The sequence below is a fragment of the Strix uralensis genome, chromosome 10, assembly GCF_047716275.1.
Source record: "Strix uralensis isolate ZFMK-TIS-50842 chromosome 10, bStrUra1, whole genome shotgun sequence".
Taxonomy (NCBI): Eukaryota; Metazoa; Chordata; class Aves; order Strigiformes; family Strigidae; genus Strix; species Strix uralensis.
This window is the reverse complement of record NC_133981.1, coordinates 9,217,272-9,237,500: the sequence shown is the minus strand read 5'-3', so window position 1 is coordinate 9,237,500 and position 20,229 is coordinate 9,217,272. Positions and strand designations below refer to the sequence as shown.

Below are 20,229 nucleotides of genomic sequence, written 5' to 3'. Positions count from 1 at the left end.
CTGTGTTTCATCCAGCAAGCCCTTAAAGGCTTGTGAGACCATCACCTTTGCATATTTTGTCTGAAAAGTCTTAGCGCGTAGTTCCATGTGCCAAAAGCCGCATACTATGTTTTCCTAAAAATTACGTTCAAGTTGCCAAAAAATTGGTGGGAACTTGCAATTTCCGAGTTACAAGTTCACACGCCAACTGCGAAAGGAGAAAAGCCGATGTGCGAGGTTTTGCAGAACCCTAAATGTCTCCCTTCCGGCTGAGCTCTAATCTGTGCTCCCACCGGTGTCGGGTGTGCAGACAGCCTGAGCAGGCACCGGGGCTGGCGGCTCCCTTCCAGCGTGTGGGCAGCCCGAGAGGCGCAGGCAAACGGCAAGGAAAGGGAAAAAAAAAGGAGACCGAGATGCAAACTCAGACTTGTGAACTAATTTCAGCCATGCCTTGGCGGATGGGGAACGGCGTTAGCTTGGTCTTCGGAAAAATACAGGTTGGGCGATGAGAAGGGAGTGGATCACCAGCGGAGCAGGTGATTGTTTGTAAAACGTTCCATCTTCCTGTGTATTTAGTAAGTCTTGAAGCAACAGCTACAAGAGATCCCTGCTGCCCGTGCTCCCCTCTCAATTCTATAAAATAAGTTTTGCACATTTTAATTTTACATGCTTAAAATATTTTAGGACTTAACTTTTTTATTTCATTTCTTTTAAAGTCTTCAGTGGTTGCATGTTTGACATGGTTTTGTTATCCTAGATGCTACGTTATGATCTGGCACTCGGGGCATTAATTCCTTTATCAGCTCTATTTCCTTTACAGTTGTTCATTTAATTGAGCTCCTCTGTGTATTTTACAAAACAAGATGCATTCATTACAACTTGCAGACCTCAGATAGTATTGTAACATGTTTCAGAAAAATAGCACTTTTGTAGATAGTTGTGGAAGTTGGGTGTTTGGTTTGTTTTTCCGATGATGGGAGGAAGCAGTAGCAGAATTCTTGCATGCATAATCAGTAGGAACTTTCCAGAAGCTCTTTATTCTAGCTATTTTCTTTTAAAGCTGTGTTTACTCTAAGAATTCGGCTGAGGCAGTTAAAATATGTGGCTGCAGTGTAGAACAAAATACACTGTATGTTTTGTTACTCTCCTTGTTCTGCTTTGACTTGTGCAAACAGTTTTAATCCAAAGGAAGAGATCATACAGTCTGTGACTGCGGTATCGTACAATCCAGTTTAGGGTGCAAATTACCCTCTTACAGCACATCCTGACATTGAATAGTCTTGTCTTGAATAGACTGTAAATAGAGTGTATCCTCTCTTTCACAAGCCCTTGGAGCAGGAAGCCACATGCCTTAGCTCTGCGGTGTCGAGAAGCCAGCACATCTGTGTGACCATGCACCTGCGTGTGGCTGGAGATGTTCAAATACTGTCTTCAGCGCAGATTTTGAACATTAAACACACATTGCTGGTTGTAAATGGCCCCCGCATGCTGCTGGGGATCCAGCACCAGAAAAGCCCTTTCCCAAAGCACGGAGCAACCTCTGCCGAGCTTGTCAGTGATGGACCCTTCCAGTCTAGGGCCAAGCAGCTTGTGGTGGAGAGGTGGTGGGGCCACAGCGCTGTGTATTGGGAGGCTGTTGTGTTGGCATCACGCGTGGAAAAGGCATGGGCAACCGCAGGAGTGCTTACGATTGCCTGTTGTTGTTGGCCAAGGCAAGCTGGAGAGGCTTGTTTGGTGTCCAGTTGCTCCTCTCTGCCGTTGCCTCTCCCTTTCCCAGCCATCTCTGATGGTGGCTTAGAGATGGGCATTGCTCTTCAGCCATGGGTGAATGCAGAAGAGGGATTAAGAGCTTGGCTTCCTGCATCCTGACTCAAAAGTAGGCATATGTGCTTTTTTTGGTGAGTAGAAACAAATCGGTTTCGACAGAGCTTTTTTAGGGAGTTTTCTCAGGCACAGGATGAAATTTTGAGGTGGAAAAAATTCACAGTTTTTTTTCCCCCTCTATTGGGCCAGTGTGGTGAGGACCAACTGTATTTTTGGGTGCTTGGGATCCATGTGTGTCACTGTTGAGCATGTGGCTGTTGAGGAACATGTGCAGTACGTACACGTCTCCTGCACAGAAATGTGGTGGGGTGGGATCCTTGCTCTGGACCCAGACTGGAGCTGTTCCTGGGAAGGAAAACATCAAGACAAAACTGGGGAGGAAAGCAACTCTTCTGCCCCACTTACTCTTGTTCTGGCTGATGCTAAACCGGTATGTTGGGTACTTTCATAGCGTGTGTGTGTGTTAGCTTACGCACCAATGTTCACAGGCACATGTATGGTTTCTCTTCTGCATCGTTCTGTCCTAGCTGTAATCTGATAGCCATAGCCCTTGGACAGGGCAGGGAAAGGAGACTGTATATGTTTCCACAAAAGCTTAGCTAAGTGCATTTTTCTTATTGTGTTGTGGGCCTGATTCTTGAGGGGGGTTAGATGCTCTCAGTTGTGGGTGCTCAGCATTTTTGCAAGTCACCCTGCTCAGAAGTTGGTGGTTACATTTTTTTTTTTTTTAAATGGGAAAAAGCATTTTTCCATTTGTTTCTCCATAAACTGAAACCACTAAAGAGCCCTTGCTTCGTTTTCCACACACAAGCACACACTGATGGGAGCATGAGAGGGACTGCAGATCTCAGAAGGCTTTAAGTGTGTGAAAACAAGACATCCTAATGAAAATGGTTTTGCAGCTTAATTGTAGTGGGTGTGCCTTTGTTTGCGAAAAGAAATGAAAGTGCTGGAGGCCGAAGTGCTTTCTTTATCCTCAGAATAGTGAGCAGTATAAACTTCCCCAGGCAGTTTTGCCAAGATGCCTGAGACCTGCAAGTCTCTGCAGAGCTTTGGCACTCTGCTCACTGGGACCCTTCCCATGGACTTTGAGCCTTGAGCCATCCATCCTTGCACTGCTCTCTAGAAATACCAGGTTTTGCATAGTGAACCTTTCTTTGGCTCCTGAGTGCCCTTCTTAAAAGGTGGCTTGTTCCCATCGCAGGCTCACTGCATTTGGGGACGCCAAGGTGTCTTTTCCAGTGGTTTCGAGATTTACGACTTGCCCTCTGGATGGAGATGCTGACCTCCATGTAGCCAACGTTAAACCTATTGAAGGCAAGGAGCTTGTTCCTCCTAGCATGCCGTCTGAAACCCTTTTGGAGGAGTCCATGAACCCCTACGAATCCGGTGCCTGGAGGCCAAACATGCTGCTGCCTTCTGCTTCAGCCTCCTCAGCTACCCAGTGCCCCATAGAAACATGATACATTTTAAATAGATGCTGTTTGCAGCATCTTGGACTTGCTGTGTGAGGATGAGAAATGTTAACATAAATTCTTTAAATAACATCTAGTAGTGTTGAATGCACAGAATTATAAAACATTTTTATATTCTGAGACTCATTTGCATCTTCACATTAAAAACTGTGGTTTTCTTCTCAGGGAATGGTTGCAAGATCTGATTTGTTTTGAAATCAAAGCTAAATTTGTGTTCTTGCTTTCCTCTTTGCCCTTCATTTGACAAATTTTTCTTGTTCTATAAATACAGAATTGTAAACAAGGGCTAATCCTTAGCAACAACCTGGAAAGTTAACATTTCTCTCCAGCTCCTATTATAATTAATTCAGACACTCTGAATATGATGTGATTTACACATAGTATTCCTAAGGCCAGGAGGTACTAATATCTTGTTAGAGAACTGAGGAGAAGAACACGCTTTTGTGTGTGCCATATAACATAATTGCTCTGCATTTTCTTTCCTAAGAAGATGTTTAAAGATGCTTTTTACTTTACATTTGAAAAATGGAAAGCTTCTGCTTTTGCATTTGGCTGAAATTGTCTTAAATGTGTTTTCCTTCTTGCAGCAGTCAACATTGTCAAAACATTTTGCGAAGTACATTTTAATAATATGGGTTAAGACCATCATTATATTAATTTAATTCTTGGTGTAGGTAAATTCGTAAGATGCTTCCACTTTGTCGTAAAAGTTTTTCACAGTAAACATGATCTGTTTTTCCCTGTGCAGAAAAGAAAGAGATAATAATAGTCAACGAAATCTAAAAAAATTGCATTAACATTGTTAAAATACAGCTTGAACAGTCTTATTCTCATGGTCTATCCTTTTATTTTATTTAATTTTCATTTGATTTTGTTTTGTTCTGTTTATATTTGTTCAGGGAGTGTTTTTGTAGTGTTAATCTATGTAAGCCACATGCAGTTGAAAACTGCAACTCCCAAAAGGCTGTGATTAAAACATTATGGATGTGGCAAACCACAAATGCAAAAGTAAGTTTACATTTAGATTTTCTTCGTAAAATATTTTATTCAAGTTTTGTAATACCCTGGTATCGTGGTCAGCATTGCCATAAAAATTCTGTGTTATATAGAATGATACAATCTGTGAAGCATTTCCCATTATGTAGACACCATGTCTTTAAATTATAGCAATTTCTTAAGATTTTAAAGCAAAATGAGCTCTTAGAAGTGTGATTAATAGCAGGGAATGAGGCTAACACTGGGTCATCAGTGGCACTCCATTACAAAAAAGGTTGGACTAATAAAAGCATCCATCTATTTGACCAATAAAGCATTTGAATGATATGCTTATAGTTTTTATCATACCGTAGTTACTTTGTACTGAATAAACTGTGATTTTACGTGCTGGAAAAGGAGCGTGGAACAGGCAGCACGGCTGAGGTGAGAGCAGTTGTCTCAAGTAGGGAAATATCAGGACTTTTATGTGAAGCTTGATGTTTTCAGAAGCCTTCAGGTTGCGGTGTCTAAATTTTTGAAGCCGCTGTGAAATATCTAAATCCCCCGTGACCCGTGCCTGCCTGCTCACAGTCGTTCAGTGAGGCTGGCCCTCGCTGTCCTGCAGGGAGGGGAGAAAGGAGGGTATTGTGTGTAATCATTAATTCAGAGTTAAGTCCCCGGCAGCCCCAGACATCAGAAATACTCTGCTGAAGCACAGGAAATGGGGCAGCACTTCTGTTTTCCTGGTGTGCGGACGCCAACCCTGTCCTCGAGTCGCACCTTTCATCCTGCCCGCTATTATGCTGTCAACCTGATGTATTAAAAAATACGCGGTTGCCTGAACAATACTGCATTTGGGTTTTATTTAAATACCTGTCTTATTAGTAGGTTGTACTGATTTCATGGTTTTGAACCTTTTTTTTTTTTTTTTTTAACTACAACAAAAGGCTAAATATTTTCTGTGAAAGAAAACGGAGGTTCTTGGCCAGCCATGGATGTGCAGGATTGTGCTGTGAAGAAAAATACCAAATATTCTAAAACTTGTGAAAAAATGATGAGGGGGGAGGCTTCTGGCCACCACGCTGTTTGCACATGAAATGGCAAGGGAGGGGAGAGAAGTGCCAGGGCCAGCTGTGACCTTGGATGCTTCATATGTTTGAAACTGGGATGATTTTACTCAGTGTTTGGTGGTGGTGCTGGTGCTCATCAGAAGGTAGCAGTGAACCAGGTAGGGGCCACAGTGCAGCTGGGTTTAAAAAGGACCCATGGTGTAGACCACAGCTACATCCTCTGCCCCTATCCAACTAGTACAATGTCTTAAAGGACTTATTTTACATAGGAGAGGGAAAAAGAGACTTCTGGAGGTCACATGCAGGGACTGTGTCAGGGCAGGAATGTAACCCGGAGCTCTGGATTAACCCCTACCAATAGGACCATCCATCTTCTCTCCCTGTACTTCAGATCTTTTCCTGAAATCCACGTTCAGGATAGAGGAGTTATAGAAAACCTCCCTGGAAGAGCGCTGTGATGGGTGACTTCCTGAGCGTTACAGGGATGAGAGACAGGAAAGGAAAAGCTTTCTGGAAGGTGGCAAACCCAGGGGACTTCGGCATCTTGAGCACCTTGAGGACTAACGTCACAGTGCCTCGGGGCTAAGAGATGGACGTCGGGTGGGGAGCAGGTGGGGCCAGAGGTTTTGGTTGTGAGAAGAAGACCTCAGAGGGGCTTCTGCCTCCCCTTGGGTTAACGAAAAGGAGCTGGGGAGATCTGCAGAGATTGCAGAAAGGTGATGGGAGGCAGAAGCGAGAGGTTTGAGGAAGGGAGAGAGAAAGGAGGAGGAAGAGGGCTGAACTGTGCCTTGCTGCTTTAGCCTTGCGCGTCACTGCGTACAGCGAGCTGGCACAGCCATGGATATATGTGTATGAAATAAGACATGTACATGGTCATGCTGGGCAGATTAAGTTGTATAGAAAGCTGTCATTTTGCTTGTTTGTTCTAGGCGAGAAATGAAAATGTTGCATCCCACCTTTTGCAGTTGCTGTTTTTTTTTAAAAAAATGCAAATAGATCTTTTACATCAGTGGTTTGGCCGGTAAATCTTGTTTTGCAAAACACTTTCAAGTGTTTTCAACTCCTTTCTTTACCCTTTATTGGAACAGATGCACAGCTATGTGTTTTCCCCTGCTGCCTGTTGTCTTGAGGTTGCACAGCAAGACTGCAAAGGCTTGTTGTTTGTTGTTGTTGAAGGGGAGGAAAAAACCCTCAATCCACAGAAGAGTTAACAGGATTTCACTTGATCTGCTCGTTTATGCAATGAGTAATGCGAGGTTGGTAACAGCAAATTGTTGTTTATAAGCAAACATGGCACTGTGTAAACAAGAAGGCCTGGTCCCCAACTGGTTTGATTTCATGGTGGTCAGCAGCTGATGTATGTAACGTACAACCTTTCTGCTTCTCGAAATGTCAGAAGAATGACTATTTGTTTGTCTTGAGTTCTTCCCAGCTGTTTACTCTGTAATGCATTTGCCTCAACCTTGATTCCCTAAGAGTGGCCCCTTTCTCCTCCCTGCTCTGTTTACATTAGTCCTGCCCCGAGTGTCACCTATGAAATCTGTTGATTATTCCACCTGGTTAATGTTAAATTGCTCTTGCAAGATGATGTGTTTGTTCATAAACACAAATGCTGGGCCCCTTGTTTACTGTACCCATGGCAGCAATCAGTTATTAAACAAATATTGCTTTGTTTGCGGGTGTGAGCAGCAGTTTATCCTGCAAGGTCTGGAAAAAAACCTTTAAATGCTGGGATTTTGATAAAGGAGAAAAAGGGGAGCTTGTCCCTGGAATGTGGCTGAAACTCACTTTGGTTTGCTTTGCTTATCTTTAACTTGGGTGAAGGGGCTAGAAAGATTAGCAAGTTGTTTGGTTTTTCCAAGAGATTTCCTTAGTGTAATGATATCTATCCAGTTGTTTGCTTTTTTCAGAAGGGAGAGAGCACTCCTGCAAGACGACTAGCACAGCGGTAGACGGCTGATGGCTAGAAAATCCTGCATGGAGCAGACAAGGAGTTAGAAGGTCTAGGACAAAGATATAGGGCTATGAACCAGGTAATCACCCCAAAAGTACAGCCTTCTATTCTGTGTCAGCGTTTCATTGGGGGCTTTTTGGTTTCCTTCTTTTCTCGTGTCGGATTTTAATTGATGCATGTGCCCTTGATGGAGTTGGAAAAGGCAAAGCTTTCACTTTTATTTCTGAGGAGATCTGAGGAAAATCTCTGTTTTAGAAACAGAGCTGTTTGAATGGAGAGAAAATACCAAATTTAAAAACGCACTCTGTCGCTCCTCCTCCTGCGAGTGAGATGACAGAGCTGCTTTTCTTCTTTTTATAACTGGAAAACTGCGTTTACATCTGCTAATTTCTGTATGCTGGCTGTTTGCTCTTTGGTTTCTGGGAGTCCTAATTAGAGAGCGCTATCCTGGTAGTGTTGCTTTCGGGTGGTTTTGCAAATGAGCAAGAAAAACTCACTCACACCATCTTTGTTTTTCAAAGTTATTGTTTGTTATTGTTTTTGAATGGGGCTTGGATTTCAAATGCCAGGCAGGACCTGTTAGCACTAACAGTAAATTGTTAGGGCTTTGCACACAAAGGGAGTAAACCCTCTTAGAGTGACCTTGAGAAAGAAATGTTAACTCTTTTTGTACAAAGGTGGTGTTTGTTCCTTTATATGTGAATTAATCTGTTAAAATATCTTGAATATACATTTATAAGAAGCTTTTGAAGGATAAAATTAAATAATTGTCCTTTTCATCCCTTGGAAAAGCAAGCAACAAAATATGCATAAAAATGTGATATCTTGTATTCACTAGCTCGCACCAGTGGTCCAAACATATTGTTCGTTTTGGCTACTAGAGCCGTGTCGGGGCTGGAGGGGGAAGCGGAGGTACCTGAAGTGTGTAAGTGGACAAGCTGGTCATTAATTGCCTCGTGTTACTGCGATGAATCAAACCTTTGCTGCTTTAAACTAAGTGAAAATAGCGAAGTGAAAATTGTATTGTGCAGAAGTATTGCAAAGTTGCACCTGGCTTTGAGGTGGTTTTTGACTTCTGGAGGCTGGTAGACAGTTTAGAAACGCTTTAGTGGAGATATGCATGAGGGTGGGAGTCTAATTCATCTACAGCCAGTGCTCGGTCTTGCAAGGTTTGATACCATCTTATTGTAGCGGTGCTGCTGCTGTCTAGCATAAACTAACTGTATTTACTAGATGCAACTTTGGCCTTTCATTTGGTTGAGTTGCCTGTTTTTCTGAGAGACAGACTACAAGAGTTTGTTGCAAGCTCAGAGCAGTGTGCATACAAACAAATAAGTCCGGGGCTGTGAGAATAGCTCTGCAGTTTCTGTTCCTGTTTTAGATGAAACCACGGGGAGCCCTGCACACTGCTGTGCCTGGGCTGGGACGAGCAGGTGGGTACCCCCTGAGAGACAACAGCCGTGAGGCCGGCACGGAGGCAGCTCTGCAGCCACTCGGCACCTCACTGTGCTGCAGTTCGGTGTCCTTCCTTCTGGAGGAGTTTTTCCTCTAGTGCGGATGGTGCTCATGTCCGTACGGTAGCAGTTGCGGAGTCATACAGTACAATGAACTATGGTTTCTTGTTTGGTTTGGGTTTTTTTTTTGCTGCTCGCCATTCCTTTCCTTCCAAATAAACGATGATCCCTGTGATGGTAAGGATGATTTCTGTCAAGCTCATGGCTGAAAGACAGCTCTCCCCAAGAGAGAGGAAGGAACCTCACTCTGCTGATGATGGTATGTAAATGATTACATCATATTTGCCAGTCGCTTGGAAGTGGCCCAGGTCTAGAGCTTTTATGCAGCTATGGCATGAGCTTCATGCTGAATATGGATTTTAATAGCTGTCAAGCTGAGAGGCATAGATTGAGATAGAGCTGGCTTTGCAAAGAGGGTTCGCTTATCCAAGGTGAGAATGGGAGTAACTTCTGTGCACATGTGTCAAATGAAGGGAGGATGCAAAAAGCTCCTTTGGGGAAGGCTGAGTTGTGCATCGTCTCTGCCTAACGCTTTGGGTCTTGCCTTGAGGAAAGGAGTGAGACCTGTTATCTTCACAGCTTGGTATATATTGGTGCACTAGCTTTGTATGGGGACCAGCTCTAGCTCTTTTGAACAGAGCAAATGGTAACGTTTTAATGTCTGTTTCAATTACTTTTTCTTGGATTTGCTTGTTCTTACTGTTTGTGGTCAGCAGTGCCCTCAGCAGAAGAGATTTCCTTAGGGGTAACTGCAGTGACTGATTCTCTAAGAAGTTAAGTTGTTTGGCCGTGATTTCACAATAAGTCAGTGTGGAATGAGTGGGATTAGGCTCCTGACTCTCCTTCCCTTCTCTTCACCACAGCTGTCTTAAATTTCAGCTCCTGCAGAGCATCAGTCAGCCTTTCACTGAACTGCCTCCAAATGATTTCAGGTTCCTGTGGCCCTAACAACACATGCTGCTGCTGGAAAGAAGTAACCCAGGCAGCACAAGCCACTCACGCAAACAGTGAAAGAGGTTGTGTTGTTGTATACAGTTAAATAAATAAAAAGTTGTGGCAGCCTGCATCTATACAGGAGTAGGTGAAGCTGCTATTTGGGAGTCTTGAGGGTGGCAAGTGGATGTAAATGCTGCTAGAGGTTCAGGCTGGTGGAAGTTCAGACTGTCACTGGCATGGCCCACAGGGAGGAGGTGAGGCAACCCACATCCTTCTCCTGTTGGCCAAGGTGATGTGCTCAAGCACTTCTGGAAAGCACTGGCTTTTCGCTCACTGATTTCAATTACAGCTTCGCGTTTTTGTTCTCCTTGTTCCTTTTTTGTCTCCTTCCTCTCCCCACGGCTCTGCATCACCAAGTAGCTCTTCCCCAGCATTGGGAGGGAAGGGAAGGGGAGCAGCCCCGTGTGAGCCAGGTGCTGGGGCCACGGATCGGCTCATGGGGATTCTCTGAGAGCAGCGTGATTTGTTTCCCTTCCCTGGGGAGGCTTGGCACATCACCTCTGCGATGCGCTCAACCTCCGCTGACCCAAGGCTTGGGACGAGTCCAGCCGAGGTGAGAGCGCCAGGGCTGCACCGTGTCAGGAGGCAAAGCCGAGGATGCGCTGCGGATAATCCCGTTTCTTCTGGACCCTTTATTTCCTAAGCAGTAAATGAAATTTCAGATTTTAGATACGTCTAGACATATACAGTGCACGATAAAGTTGATAATACATTAATCATTTTTAACAACAGGTAATATGCATAATTTATGGTGTTACAGTGCTATCTTTTTTGATATTTATGATGGATAATGCTCAGTTTTTGCCCTCATATTACTGCTTTAAATTATACCACAAGAAAATTAATGAGAAAGTAGATTTATGGGTTTCATTTGTTTGTCAATTCGGAAATTAATTGGGTGTTAATTTTAGCCGTCCCTCATCAGACCAGGTCTTTAGTATGTGTGCATTACTTTGCATTCATTGAAGCCTACCTCCCATTTACTGTGGGTCACTAGCTTTGCATACATTAAAATAGCCCTCAGGCTCATTCTCTTGATTACTTTTTGAACTGCCATGCATTAGAAAATTTACGCCTTTCTGTTATAATTATGAAAATTCGCTATTGGAAGATGGTGCTTGCATAACAGCAAGTATACAGTCTTGCTCAGCGATGTAAGATCATATAGCAAATCCCAATACGTTTTTGTTCTAATCCTAGAAAATAGCACTCTCGACAATCTTTGTTGTGCGAGTTTCATCCTTTGAAATTTCAAGGATCCATTTTAATGCATTGAATTACCTCTTTAAGCTGAGGAAATATCAAAGGATTTCACCTCGTCGCTGTCTCTTTGTTTCCTCTTTCCACACATCCCGTGCGTGTTCCTCCCTTGCCTTGCTCCAGGTTTGCCTCTCCTCCAAATGCTGCTGTAAAGACGTGACTCAGCATCGCTTTTCAGGACAGCGGAGCCTGACTCGCTCAGTTCCTTACTATTTCGGTTGATTCTTAAAGATCATCCTTAATTGCTCTTTGAATCCCCTTCTCCTTTCTCATACTCCTGCACAATTCAGCAACCACGAGTAGTGTGTAGGCGAGTGGCCTTCAAAGGGGTAAGCATGAAGTTTTATCCAAAAAGTACCCTAATGTACTGACAGTTGATCTATAGTTAGTTAGTACATAATTATACCTAAAATACACCCTGTCAGCAGGATAAATGACGGCTACTGAAAACTCTAAAAGCATGACGGGTGTTCACCCATCTGCAATGACGAGAGCGGAGGGGTTTGTAAGTTGAGAAAGGCTGGTGAGTTCAGCGTGATCTGATTTAGTTAAATCATGCCATATGTTGGGATGGCTCTTTCTAATAGTCGTGCTAACCACAAACACAGGCAGAGAGAAGTCATCTGGTCCACCTGGCTAGTTTGGACTCCCCTCCCCAGCGTTATTTCTGTACTTAGCGTGGTGGCAGCCCTCGAGCTGCTCATGTGAAGCTGGCTGATTCACAGTTAATTGTGACATGGTGTAATTTAGTAAATGAGCAGCTGAACATCTGTATGCCTTCCCCCACGGTAGATCAAAGCCTTACCTTACGCAAGGCTTTTAATTTCCACTAGTGAATCTTTTTTCTTTTACTGAACTCATGGATGGCGGGACGGCGCTGCTGGCCGCCTCACTGACCTAGGGACGGGGTGTCAGCTGGAGGAGATGGGTGTTTCGGCATCGACTGGGGACTGCCAAAACATGTTCCTCGAAAAATTCAGAAGTGGTGGTGGGATGTGGAGCCTGAGACACTTTCCCCTGCAGGGCACTTGCTCCAAAGATACTGGGACTAAAAGAGACCACCTGTGAGTTGGGCAGTGGTCTCCTGGAAAAGCCGTCGTGGTCCTCGCCACTGACAGCGGGCAGTGCCGGGAGTGCCAGGCTGCTCCTGCATTGCTTTTGTACCTGTGCTGGGGGTAAGAAGCAGCTTTGCTCGTGCTTTGTGTATTGCCTTGCCAGTCACGCTCTGGAGCACGTTTTGTTTTCAAGAGGTAAAATCCTGTCCTTGCAGCATTGCGTTGTCACAAAATGCTTCCGAATGTTGTTTGGGTTTTTTTTATAGTTACCCAGAGAGGTGCTCTTAAGTTAGTCCCGAGCTTACTTTGGGGAACTGCTTGCAACAAGGCGGTAACATGTTTACTTATAAACCATGCATGTATGGATAGTACGCCTACTGGAGAATTTAGGACTAGATATTGTGATTTGATCACTTACTTGAAACTGATTTTACCATTAACTCTTCTGCCTGTAGAAGTATAAATATATTTTATAAATTTGTGTTGTGTTTAATTTACATGTCCTTTCATGGCTGGGCCAAGTTCTTTAAGGGCATTTATTCTGCTTCATATAAATAATTGATCAGCCAAGTTAATTTACTTCTGCCTGACTTGGTCAACCTTAATTAACTGCCCTGGAATAAAGACTGAACTTTTTGTTAGCTTAAAATCTTTCACAAATGTGACAAAGAAGGGATGTATTGTGACAACATTTTTGCTCTAGCACTGATCCCAGGGGACAGAAGTGTTGAATGATCTTTATGTGCATATATATATTTGTAAACACCTCCAAGTCCTAATAGTAGAAATAAAATCATCAGCCTTGGAAATAACTTTGAAACATGCAGGCTACAATTCTGAATCTGTAGTCCAGGTTGAGTCTGGAAGCATATTAAAACAGAGATTTTAAGGCCCAAAAGACCCCGGGGATAGTTTTTTAAAGGTGATGAGATGCTTAAAGATGTAGATCGGTGCTTATTCAGGAGTCTTAAAAATGTCTCGCCAGATGCCTCCGTGTATGGCGAGGCATCTAAATACATCTGAGTATCAGTCCCTCAGTCTTTCAGACTTGCAGTGGGTCCTTATTCTGACGGGTGCTTCAGTCAGTAAATCCTCCCTCATGCTGACATTAAACAATGCTGCTTAGTCTTTAGAAACTATACTAGTAGAAGAATTGCAGAAATTGCACACTTCAGCGCCCACCTCCTGCCTACTAATCTCCATGCTTAACCTTGCTCATCTAAATAGTCCAGTGGAGCTGAGACGTGTGTCTGCAGCATCTGGTCTTTATGATGTTATGGACTTTTTTTTTTTTTTTAATGGATTAGCACAGAGCATTTTCAAAATTAGGATTCCTTCAGGTTCTATCTTTTTAGTTCAAATCAGCGACACTGAAGTCCTCAGAAAGATCATTTTGATTTGGTCAAAGTTCACATCCGACGTATTTTTTTTCCATTTTGACCATGCTCTTAAGAAATTAGCTGTCCCCTACTTCTGTCCAAGTCATCTGGAAGATGAGTAGCTGTTCTCCCTCTGTTGACAGAGTGCCTTGCTTTGATTCCACTCCACTGAAATTTTACTCCATTACTTTGAACGTAACATATTCACCAAGGAGATGGGCCAAACTGTATGGCTTTGGCTTTGTATTTGACTGTGCATCAAAGCTAGAAAAGGTTTTGTGCAGGTTAAGATGGGAATCTTCGGAAAATGAACACCGTTGTGAGATTTTTAAACCAAGCTGACATTAAGTCATATAAGAACAGTATTAAGTGCTCTTTGATTTGGGGATAAAATTTTGCATGTTGTTGTTCATACTGCAGCTTAGCTTTCATCCCTTCATATGGGAAAAAAACATCTTGTGTCACCTTTAATAATCTTAAGAGTCATTCTGTATTCCTCCTAACATGAAATATTATAGGATTTTTATAAAAAAATAGGTATTTACACTGGTAAGAACCCACCTATTTTTAGCTGTAAAAATACCTTTTCTTTTGCAGAATTGGTACAAGAGTTGTCCTGCTTTGTAGAACATGAGATGGACATGCTCTTTTGCCATTAAATATCTTAAGTCAGAACATGGTCTCTTGCGTGTCATGGAAGCTTTTGTGGAGCACTCTATTTCCTATAATAAATCATTATGTGTAACAGCTTCTTCCGCGCTATTTTGGTTATTTGCGGTTGTATTCAGACCAGAATCACAGTTTGTGGTGCTAGACCTGAAGCTTCAGTTCAGTTCCCACAGAACCTAATCCCGTTGCATGAAGTCAACTTTGCTTTGCTTTTTTCTTTCACAATTTTGAATGACAGACTTCACTAATAGGCTTCTGTAAGGCCTGCTCCTTGTTGCTGAGGAGAGACAATTATCTCAGCCATCCTCAGTGTACTATCACCTCTGCTCATTTAGGTGTGCTCGAAAAGACAAATAATAATCATTCTTGCAGAAGGCTCTTGCAGGTTGCTTTTCATGACATGACGTTTAATGATCAAACCAAACGGTGATTATTTATGTCAACTCACATTTGACTACAGTGAAGAAATAAAAACAGTTTTGTCTTTTCCTCCTTGAAAATCCTGTTTTCTATTGGAGGTATTTTAGACAGTGCATTAGTTTTGTATTGATATCCAGTTGAAGTTATATTGAAGTTGATTGCCTGCGAACAGGTGTTTCTAAAGCCAAATTTGCTCAAAGATGTTCACTTCTGCTTTTAAAATAATTTTTCGGAAGTCCAAACATCACAATTTTCTTCTTACTTTTTTGATGTTCTCTTTGCAAACTCCATTTCCTTGATAGCTGCTGCCGATTCTGTTGGATACGCTATGTAGGGTGGGCACAGCCAGTGGAGGGGCCGGGGCCAGACCTGTGCAGCTCAGGCAGTATCTGGCTGGAGTACTCTGAAAGGTAAAATAGAGCATGAAATTTGTCATGGAGAAGGTTCTCAAGAACTATGATCTTTTTTTGTGACCAAATACTATAAACAATCCATCTTTTTCTCAGTCCTACAGGTTGGAAAAATTGTAGCAATTTCTACTGTTGTTTCTTTCCAGGAGCATTTTGCAATCCTAGAGACAATAAATAATTTCTTAACCAGTTTGGTTGTGAATTATTGCCTGTGTCCTGGAGATATTTTGCTCAGAAGGGCGAGCCAACAAATTGTGATCAGGCAGTGATAGATCTGTTCCTCAGTGGTGCACATTCTTCTTGCTCTGTCAGAGGCATTTCGGAGCTTTGGTTGGTGCTTTCTCAGACCGTCCTTAGTAGTTTATCCAGGTTCTCGCTTCCAGTCAATTTGTTGCATCAGAAGTGTTGGAGAATGAAATGTACTTCTTTACTTTTTCGGCACATTGGTTTTAGCATCTCTTTCCACAGTGGTGTCTGCTGGAGGCACCTTCCCTGAGATCTTTAGTATGTCCTTCCTCTGTCAGGTGTGGTGGGGATGTGCCACCCACCATTTGCCATCGTGCATCGCAGCAGCCAAAGACGTGAGTGGGTTTAACCTGCTAAACCAATCCACATCTTCTGCTGAGGTAAATTAAAGTAATGCTCCATTTTCTCCAGTTGAGTCTTGACCCCGAATGGGGAAGTAGAAAACAATTACATCAGTTCTTTCTTTTTGATTTATCTCTGGTTAAAAGAGGTGTGTCCTTTTTACTAGTGTGGTGTATAAAAATTGCATGGTATACCTTTGAGTAACTTGTGAGCTGTCTGGAGAATCTCACTCCTGTCTCTTCTTACAAAGCAACCTGTACGATGCAGTCACTGCCCGGTGTGTAATCCAGCCTTGCTTGTTAGATGTAAACACTTATTTAGGCGTTATCATGCTTGTGGGCTTTCCTTATAGTGCTGAAAATGAAAAACACATCATGCTCAGTCTGTGTCAGAGCAGGATCATGTTAAAACCCAAAAGCGTTTGTTAGTGGTGTTGAGAAAGCTGTAGGTTTGTTTAGATCTCTGGAGCTTTTACAGGGGAGTTGACAGAGGCTTTATAATGAGCCCTCAAGCCCTTTTGTCCCCTTGCATAATTTGAAGATTTCACAAAACAGATTGAAAGAAGTTTCCATAGACCAGCTGAAATTTATTTAAATGTAATCAGAACACTTGAATCTGTCCTAGCACCATCCATGTGCTTGGGCGGCCATCAGTGTGAATAGATCCCGTCATGATTGGAGCAGGGTCCAGCTAATGAGCGGTTCACCCGCCTCGGACGTGAATCAGCGAGGAGTGGTAACACCGGAGCGTGGTGGTGACAAAGCCCTCGTTAGTCAGCCGCTGCTCAGTTATGACGTTTTGCTTATCAGCCGTATGGATCATCATTATCAACGTCTGAAGCTCCCAAATGAATGAGAGGTCTGGTATTGGTGCGTTGGGCTGGAGCGTAGCTCTACACGTGGGGTCTGACACTGAATGTCACCTGGGGCCAGCAGACACCCGGGCAGCCGGTGCTGGAAGGAGGAACTGCTGTCTCCAGCCGGTTCTGGACCTTTGGCAGCCAGGGGCCCTGAATTACATACGTGCAGAGTTTGCAGGGAAAGTGTTTTCCTCTGGTATTTTTCCATTGAAATACAGTTCTTTCTCTCACCCTTTATGATTGATATTTCCCCTTGTATGTTGGAGAGGAGAGAATTTTTCATCTTCCTTCTGAATAGGGGTAGTTACTGAATTGAAACAAGTTCTTCCTTAAATATAAAGCATCGTAATTCCAAGGTGAACTGCCCTGCACAGAGGCGTTTGACTCGCACGTGCACGTGGTGAGTTAGCATGGAGGTAGGCAATGTGCTCGGAGAGTGCAGCTTGGCCTACTGTACCCTGTTTTCCCGGGTAAGGGTGAGAGGAGGAGCATGAAGGGAGGAAGGGATGGGCTGGTGGAAGCAGAGCAGGTTAGTAACACTTAAATTGTGGAACCTGGGGCCTTGCAGGTGGAAGTATCTATGAAATAACCCATCAAAAGATCTCAAAGGTAGCGGTTTGCAGCTGAAAACTGGCATATGTGCTTCGTTTAGGGGGATCTTGTGCTGTCAGTTCTCAAAGACGTGGGAATCCCAGGAGCTCTGGTGTAAGCAAGTGGGCATCATCCTCATGCTCCTTGTCATCGTGGCGCCTGTGACCCACTGCTGTTATGGAGGAGCGCAGGGTTGTAAAGCACCCAGGGACAGACATCCGCTAAGAGTGGAGAGGGCCGGCTGTGAATAGCTGTGGCTACTAAGATGATGTGTAGTCAGGTAACGCAGGAGGGTCTTCGCTGTAATGCAGTAGTGCATCCAAAGCCAGACAAATCCATAGCCAAAAAATTTGCCAAAAAGACTAATTCTGTGACCAGTTGAAGCAGTTTGCCCCAAACAAAAACTGGTGGTGTCCAGCACATCCCAGACTCATCTAAATTGCTTCAGAGTAATAAAAGGTGCTCATTTGGCGATATCATGGTGTTAATGGACACCGAAATAATGAATGCTCCGCTTCACCTACCTGCCCCTACGTAGTGTCTATCAAGTTTTTGATATTGTCCATCATCTGTTGCAGAGAATGACTCATCCGTTGAAAGGAAAGCATCCAGATGTAACTAGAGAAATTTAATTATGGATTCTGTGTGTTCGTTCAAAAATATTTTTTTTTCTCTAAGGGAAAAAAGATGTTGAGCAAATAATACTATATTTAGAACAGAACTAACTTACTAAAATTATAGCTGTACCAACAGATAAATAAACATCAACTAGTAGCATGAACCATTAATGAAAGATAAATCGTATGAAGGGAAATGACAAATGTTTACAGTTTTGGCAGGATTTAAAACAGGGCATGTCTCCTTACATACAGCAACTGTTTTAACAGCTGCTTTTTTTTTTTTTTTCCCCTCCCCTAAATTATTTCAGGTTTTTGAGTCATGATGCAAGAATCTGGGACTGAGACAAAAAGTAACGGTTCAGCCATTCAGAATGGAGCGAGCGGTGGCAACCATTTACTAGAGTGCAGCCTGCGGGAAGTGAGATCAAACGGCGAGACACCTTCAGTTGAAATTGGGGCTGCAGATTTAGCACATCTTCAGCAACAGCAGGTACTGTAAGACATATTACAAGTTTCCTACTTACAGAAAAAGCATGAAGCATTTAACTCCCCCCCTCCCAAACCCTTCATATTTGCCAGTCAGAGGATGCTTTTAGGACTTGCCTATGACATTCTGTACATTTTTGTCCGTAGGGGATTGCAGTCGTTAATGTAAAGGGAAATGTTGGACTTTTCTTCCGGGGCTCCTTTTTAATCATTCCCTGGAAATACCCAAAGATCAGGGCTTGCTTCCGTTGCCTGAATGTGTTGAGTCTGGTGGCAGCGATTGGGTGAACCACTGTATACAAATAACTGGTTTCCAAAATATGTCACTGGGTGGAAAATACACTAACGTTAAGTTTTGGTTTTGCAACAAATTTTAATATAACCTAGCAACCTCTATCAACAGAATGTTTTCTATTAGTGAGAAAGGCTGCAGAGGTATCTGCTGTGGCAAAACGTCAGAATAAATAAATAATTACATCCCGTGTCGTACTCCTCAATTCAGAAGAATCTGAACCAAATTCTGAGTTTTGCCTTTGTATTTTAGTGTATTTTCTAGGAAGTGACCAAGTTCGCCAGTGTAAATTATCTGCATAATATGTTTTGTCTTTTTCTTTTCCCTGATAAAATTTTGAAACCCTCCGAGGAAATTTTACACCAAAGTGCTGGGCATGTATCATTAACATGTTTGGGAACAAAGGCTGCAGCAGAGCCATGGTGAATACACTTATGCCTAACCCGCACTTTCTCTAATGCAATAAGCATTCTTAAAACCTTTTAAATAAGCGATTGGCAGCTGGTTAAGACTCCCCTAAGTGTACAGTGATCTTTTTAGCAGGTTGTTGTGGAGAAGAAAAAACCCTGCACTCAAAAACAAAGCAAACCAAAGGCTTGCGGAGGAGCAGGGGACCCTGTTTGCCAACCTAAGACAGAAAGCTGCCATAATTAAACAAGTCAGAAAAATGGATGATGCTAAATGCATAGACTTTGGTTGTTTCAATCATTTTCATCCTACAGGTTTTTACTTGAAGTGAGAATACCATCAGTGAGAAAATCACAGCCATGCTGAATTCATTACTGCAGTAGTCACACAAAACCACGGATAAAATTTCAATAACTGCAGGCCACAGTTGAGTAAACAGTTGCACTGAAACTTAATTCCTGTTGACTTTTCCCTCATTCTTCGCCAGGGGCACATTCTGATTCGTAGTGCAAAGACAACAGGGGTTACAGCTTTGATTAATATAGGACAGTAGAAGAGGAGTGGAACAGTAAAATATGTTCAACACAAAGGTCTTGTCTTAAAAAGGCTTCGTATCAAAATGAGTTAATTACGCTGCGTTTTCCATAGGAGCACTATGGAATTTTCCAACGCTGCTTTGTGCAGAGAGAAGCGTGGGGGTGGGGGGGTGTCACGCAAACACGTGCACACCATAGACCAGAATTGCTCAGACCTCTGTCCCTCCGCTCCTACCACCAGTTCCTAACCCTCACTGCTGGCGCCTTGTGCCAGGGCTTCTCCGTAGCCATCCAGAGGGCTCATGCCGCCTCAGATAATGTCGTAATCTCGCGTGTAATGGGTTGTGTCGTTCAACAGCCGCCCATTCGGTCAATTAAGGAGCGGCACCGATTCATTCCTACGTGGGTTGTCCAGCCCTCCCCCAGATGGTGCCCGGTGCAGCCACGAGCACTGCCAGCCCCCGTGGGAGTCGGGCGCGGGGCTGGGGGACAGGATTGCCAGGCTCGGGATTGCTTTCACACAGCTCAGATTTTAGCTTATAGTTTATTTATTCTCTGCCAGTACAATAAACGTGGTCGGGGAGCTTGCTTTTCTCCAAGTTCTTAAAAGACCTTTATGTTCTGTGTTTGAATTCTGCTGTTAATTGGTTTTGATGACTAACTTCTCCATGGAGTTTATCTTTTAAAAAGCAAGTTGATTGCAAAGTTTAAAACAGTTATTAAAAAAAAAAAAAAAAAAAAGGCCTGATAACAACAAAAGGGTAATCAGAGCTAGCATAAAAATATCAATCTTTGTGTTTGGAAAATATTTTTAAACGCTGAAAAGAAGAAAAACCCGTTGTTTTCAGACAGCTAATGCAAGCATTTAC

The 20,229-nt window shown here is 43.1% G+C and overlaps 1 protein-coding gene across 15 annotated transcripts in view; it reads left to right on the top strand.

Moving 5' to 3' along the window:
• The window catches only part of FOXP1 (forkhead box P1), a 389,603-nt gene that overhangs the window by 203,474 nt on the left and 165,900 nt on the right, over positions 1-20,229 (top strand). For 14 of the 15 annotated variants that reach the window (XM_074879155.1, XM_074879149.1, XM_074879151.1 and 11 more), the window contains one exon: positions 17,947-18,128. The exons of the other annotated variant lie outside the window; for it this stretch is intronic. In XM_074879155.1, the coding sequence (XP_074735256.1) occupies positions 17,958-18,128 (171 nt within the window). In that variant the 5' untranslated portion in view covers positions 17,947-17,957. The remainder of the gene's footprint in view (positions 1-17,946; positions 18,129-20,229) is intronic. 15 annotated transcript variants of the gene reach the window in all.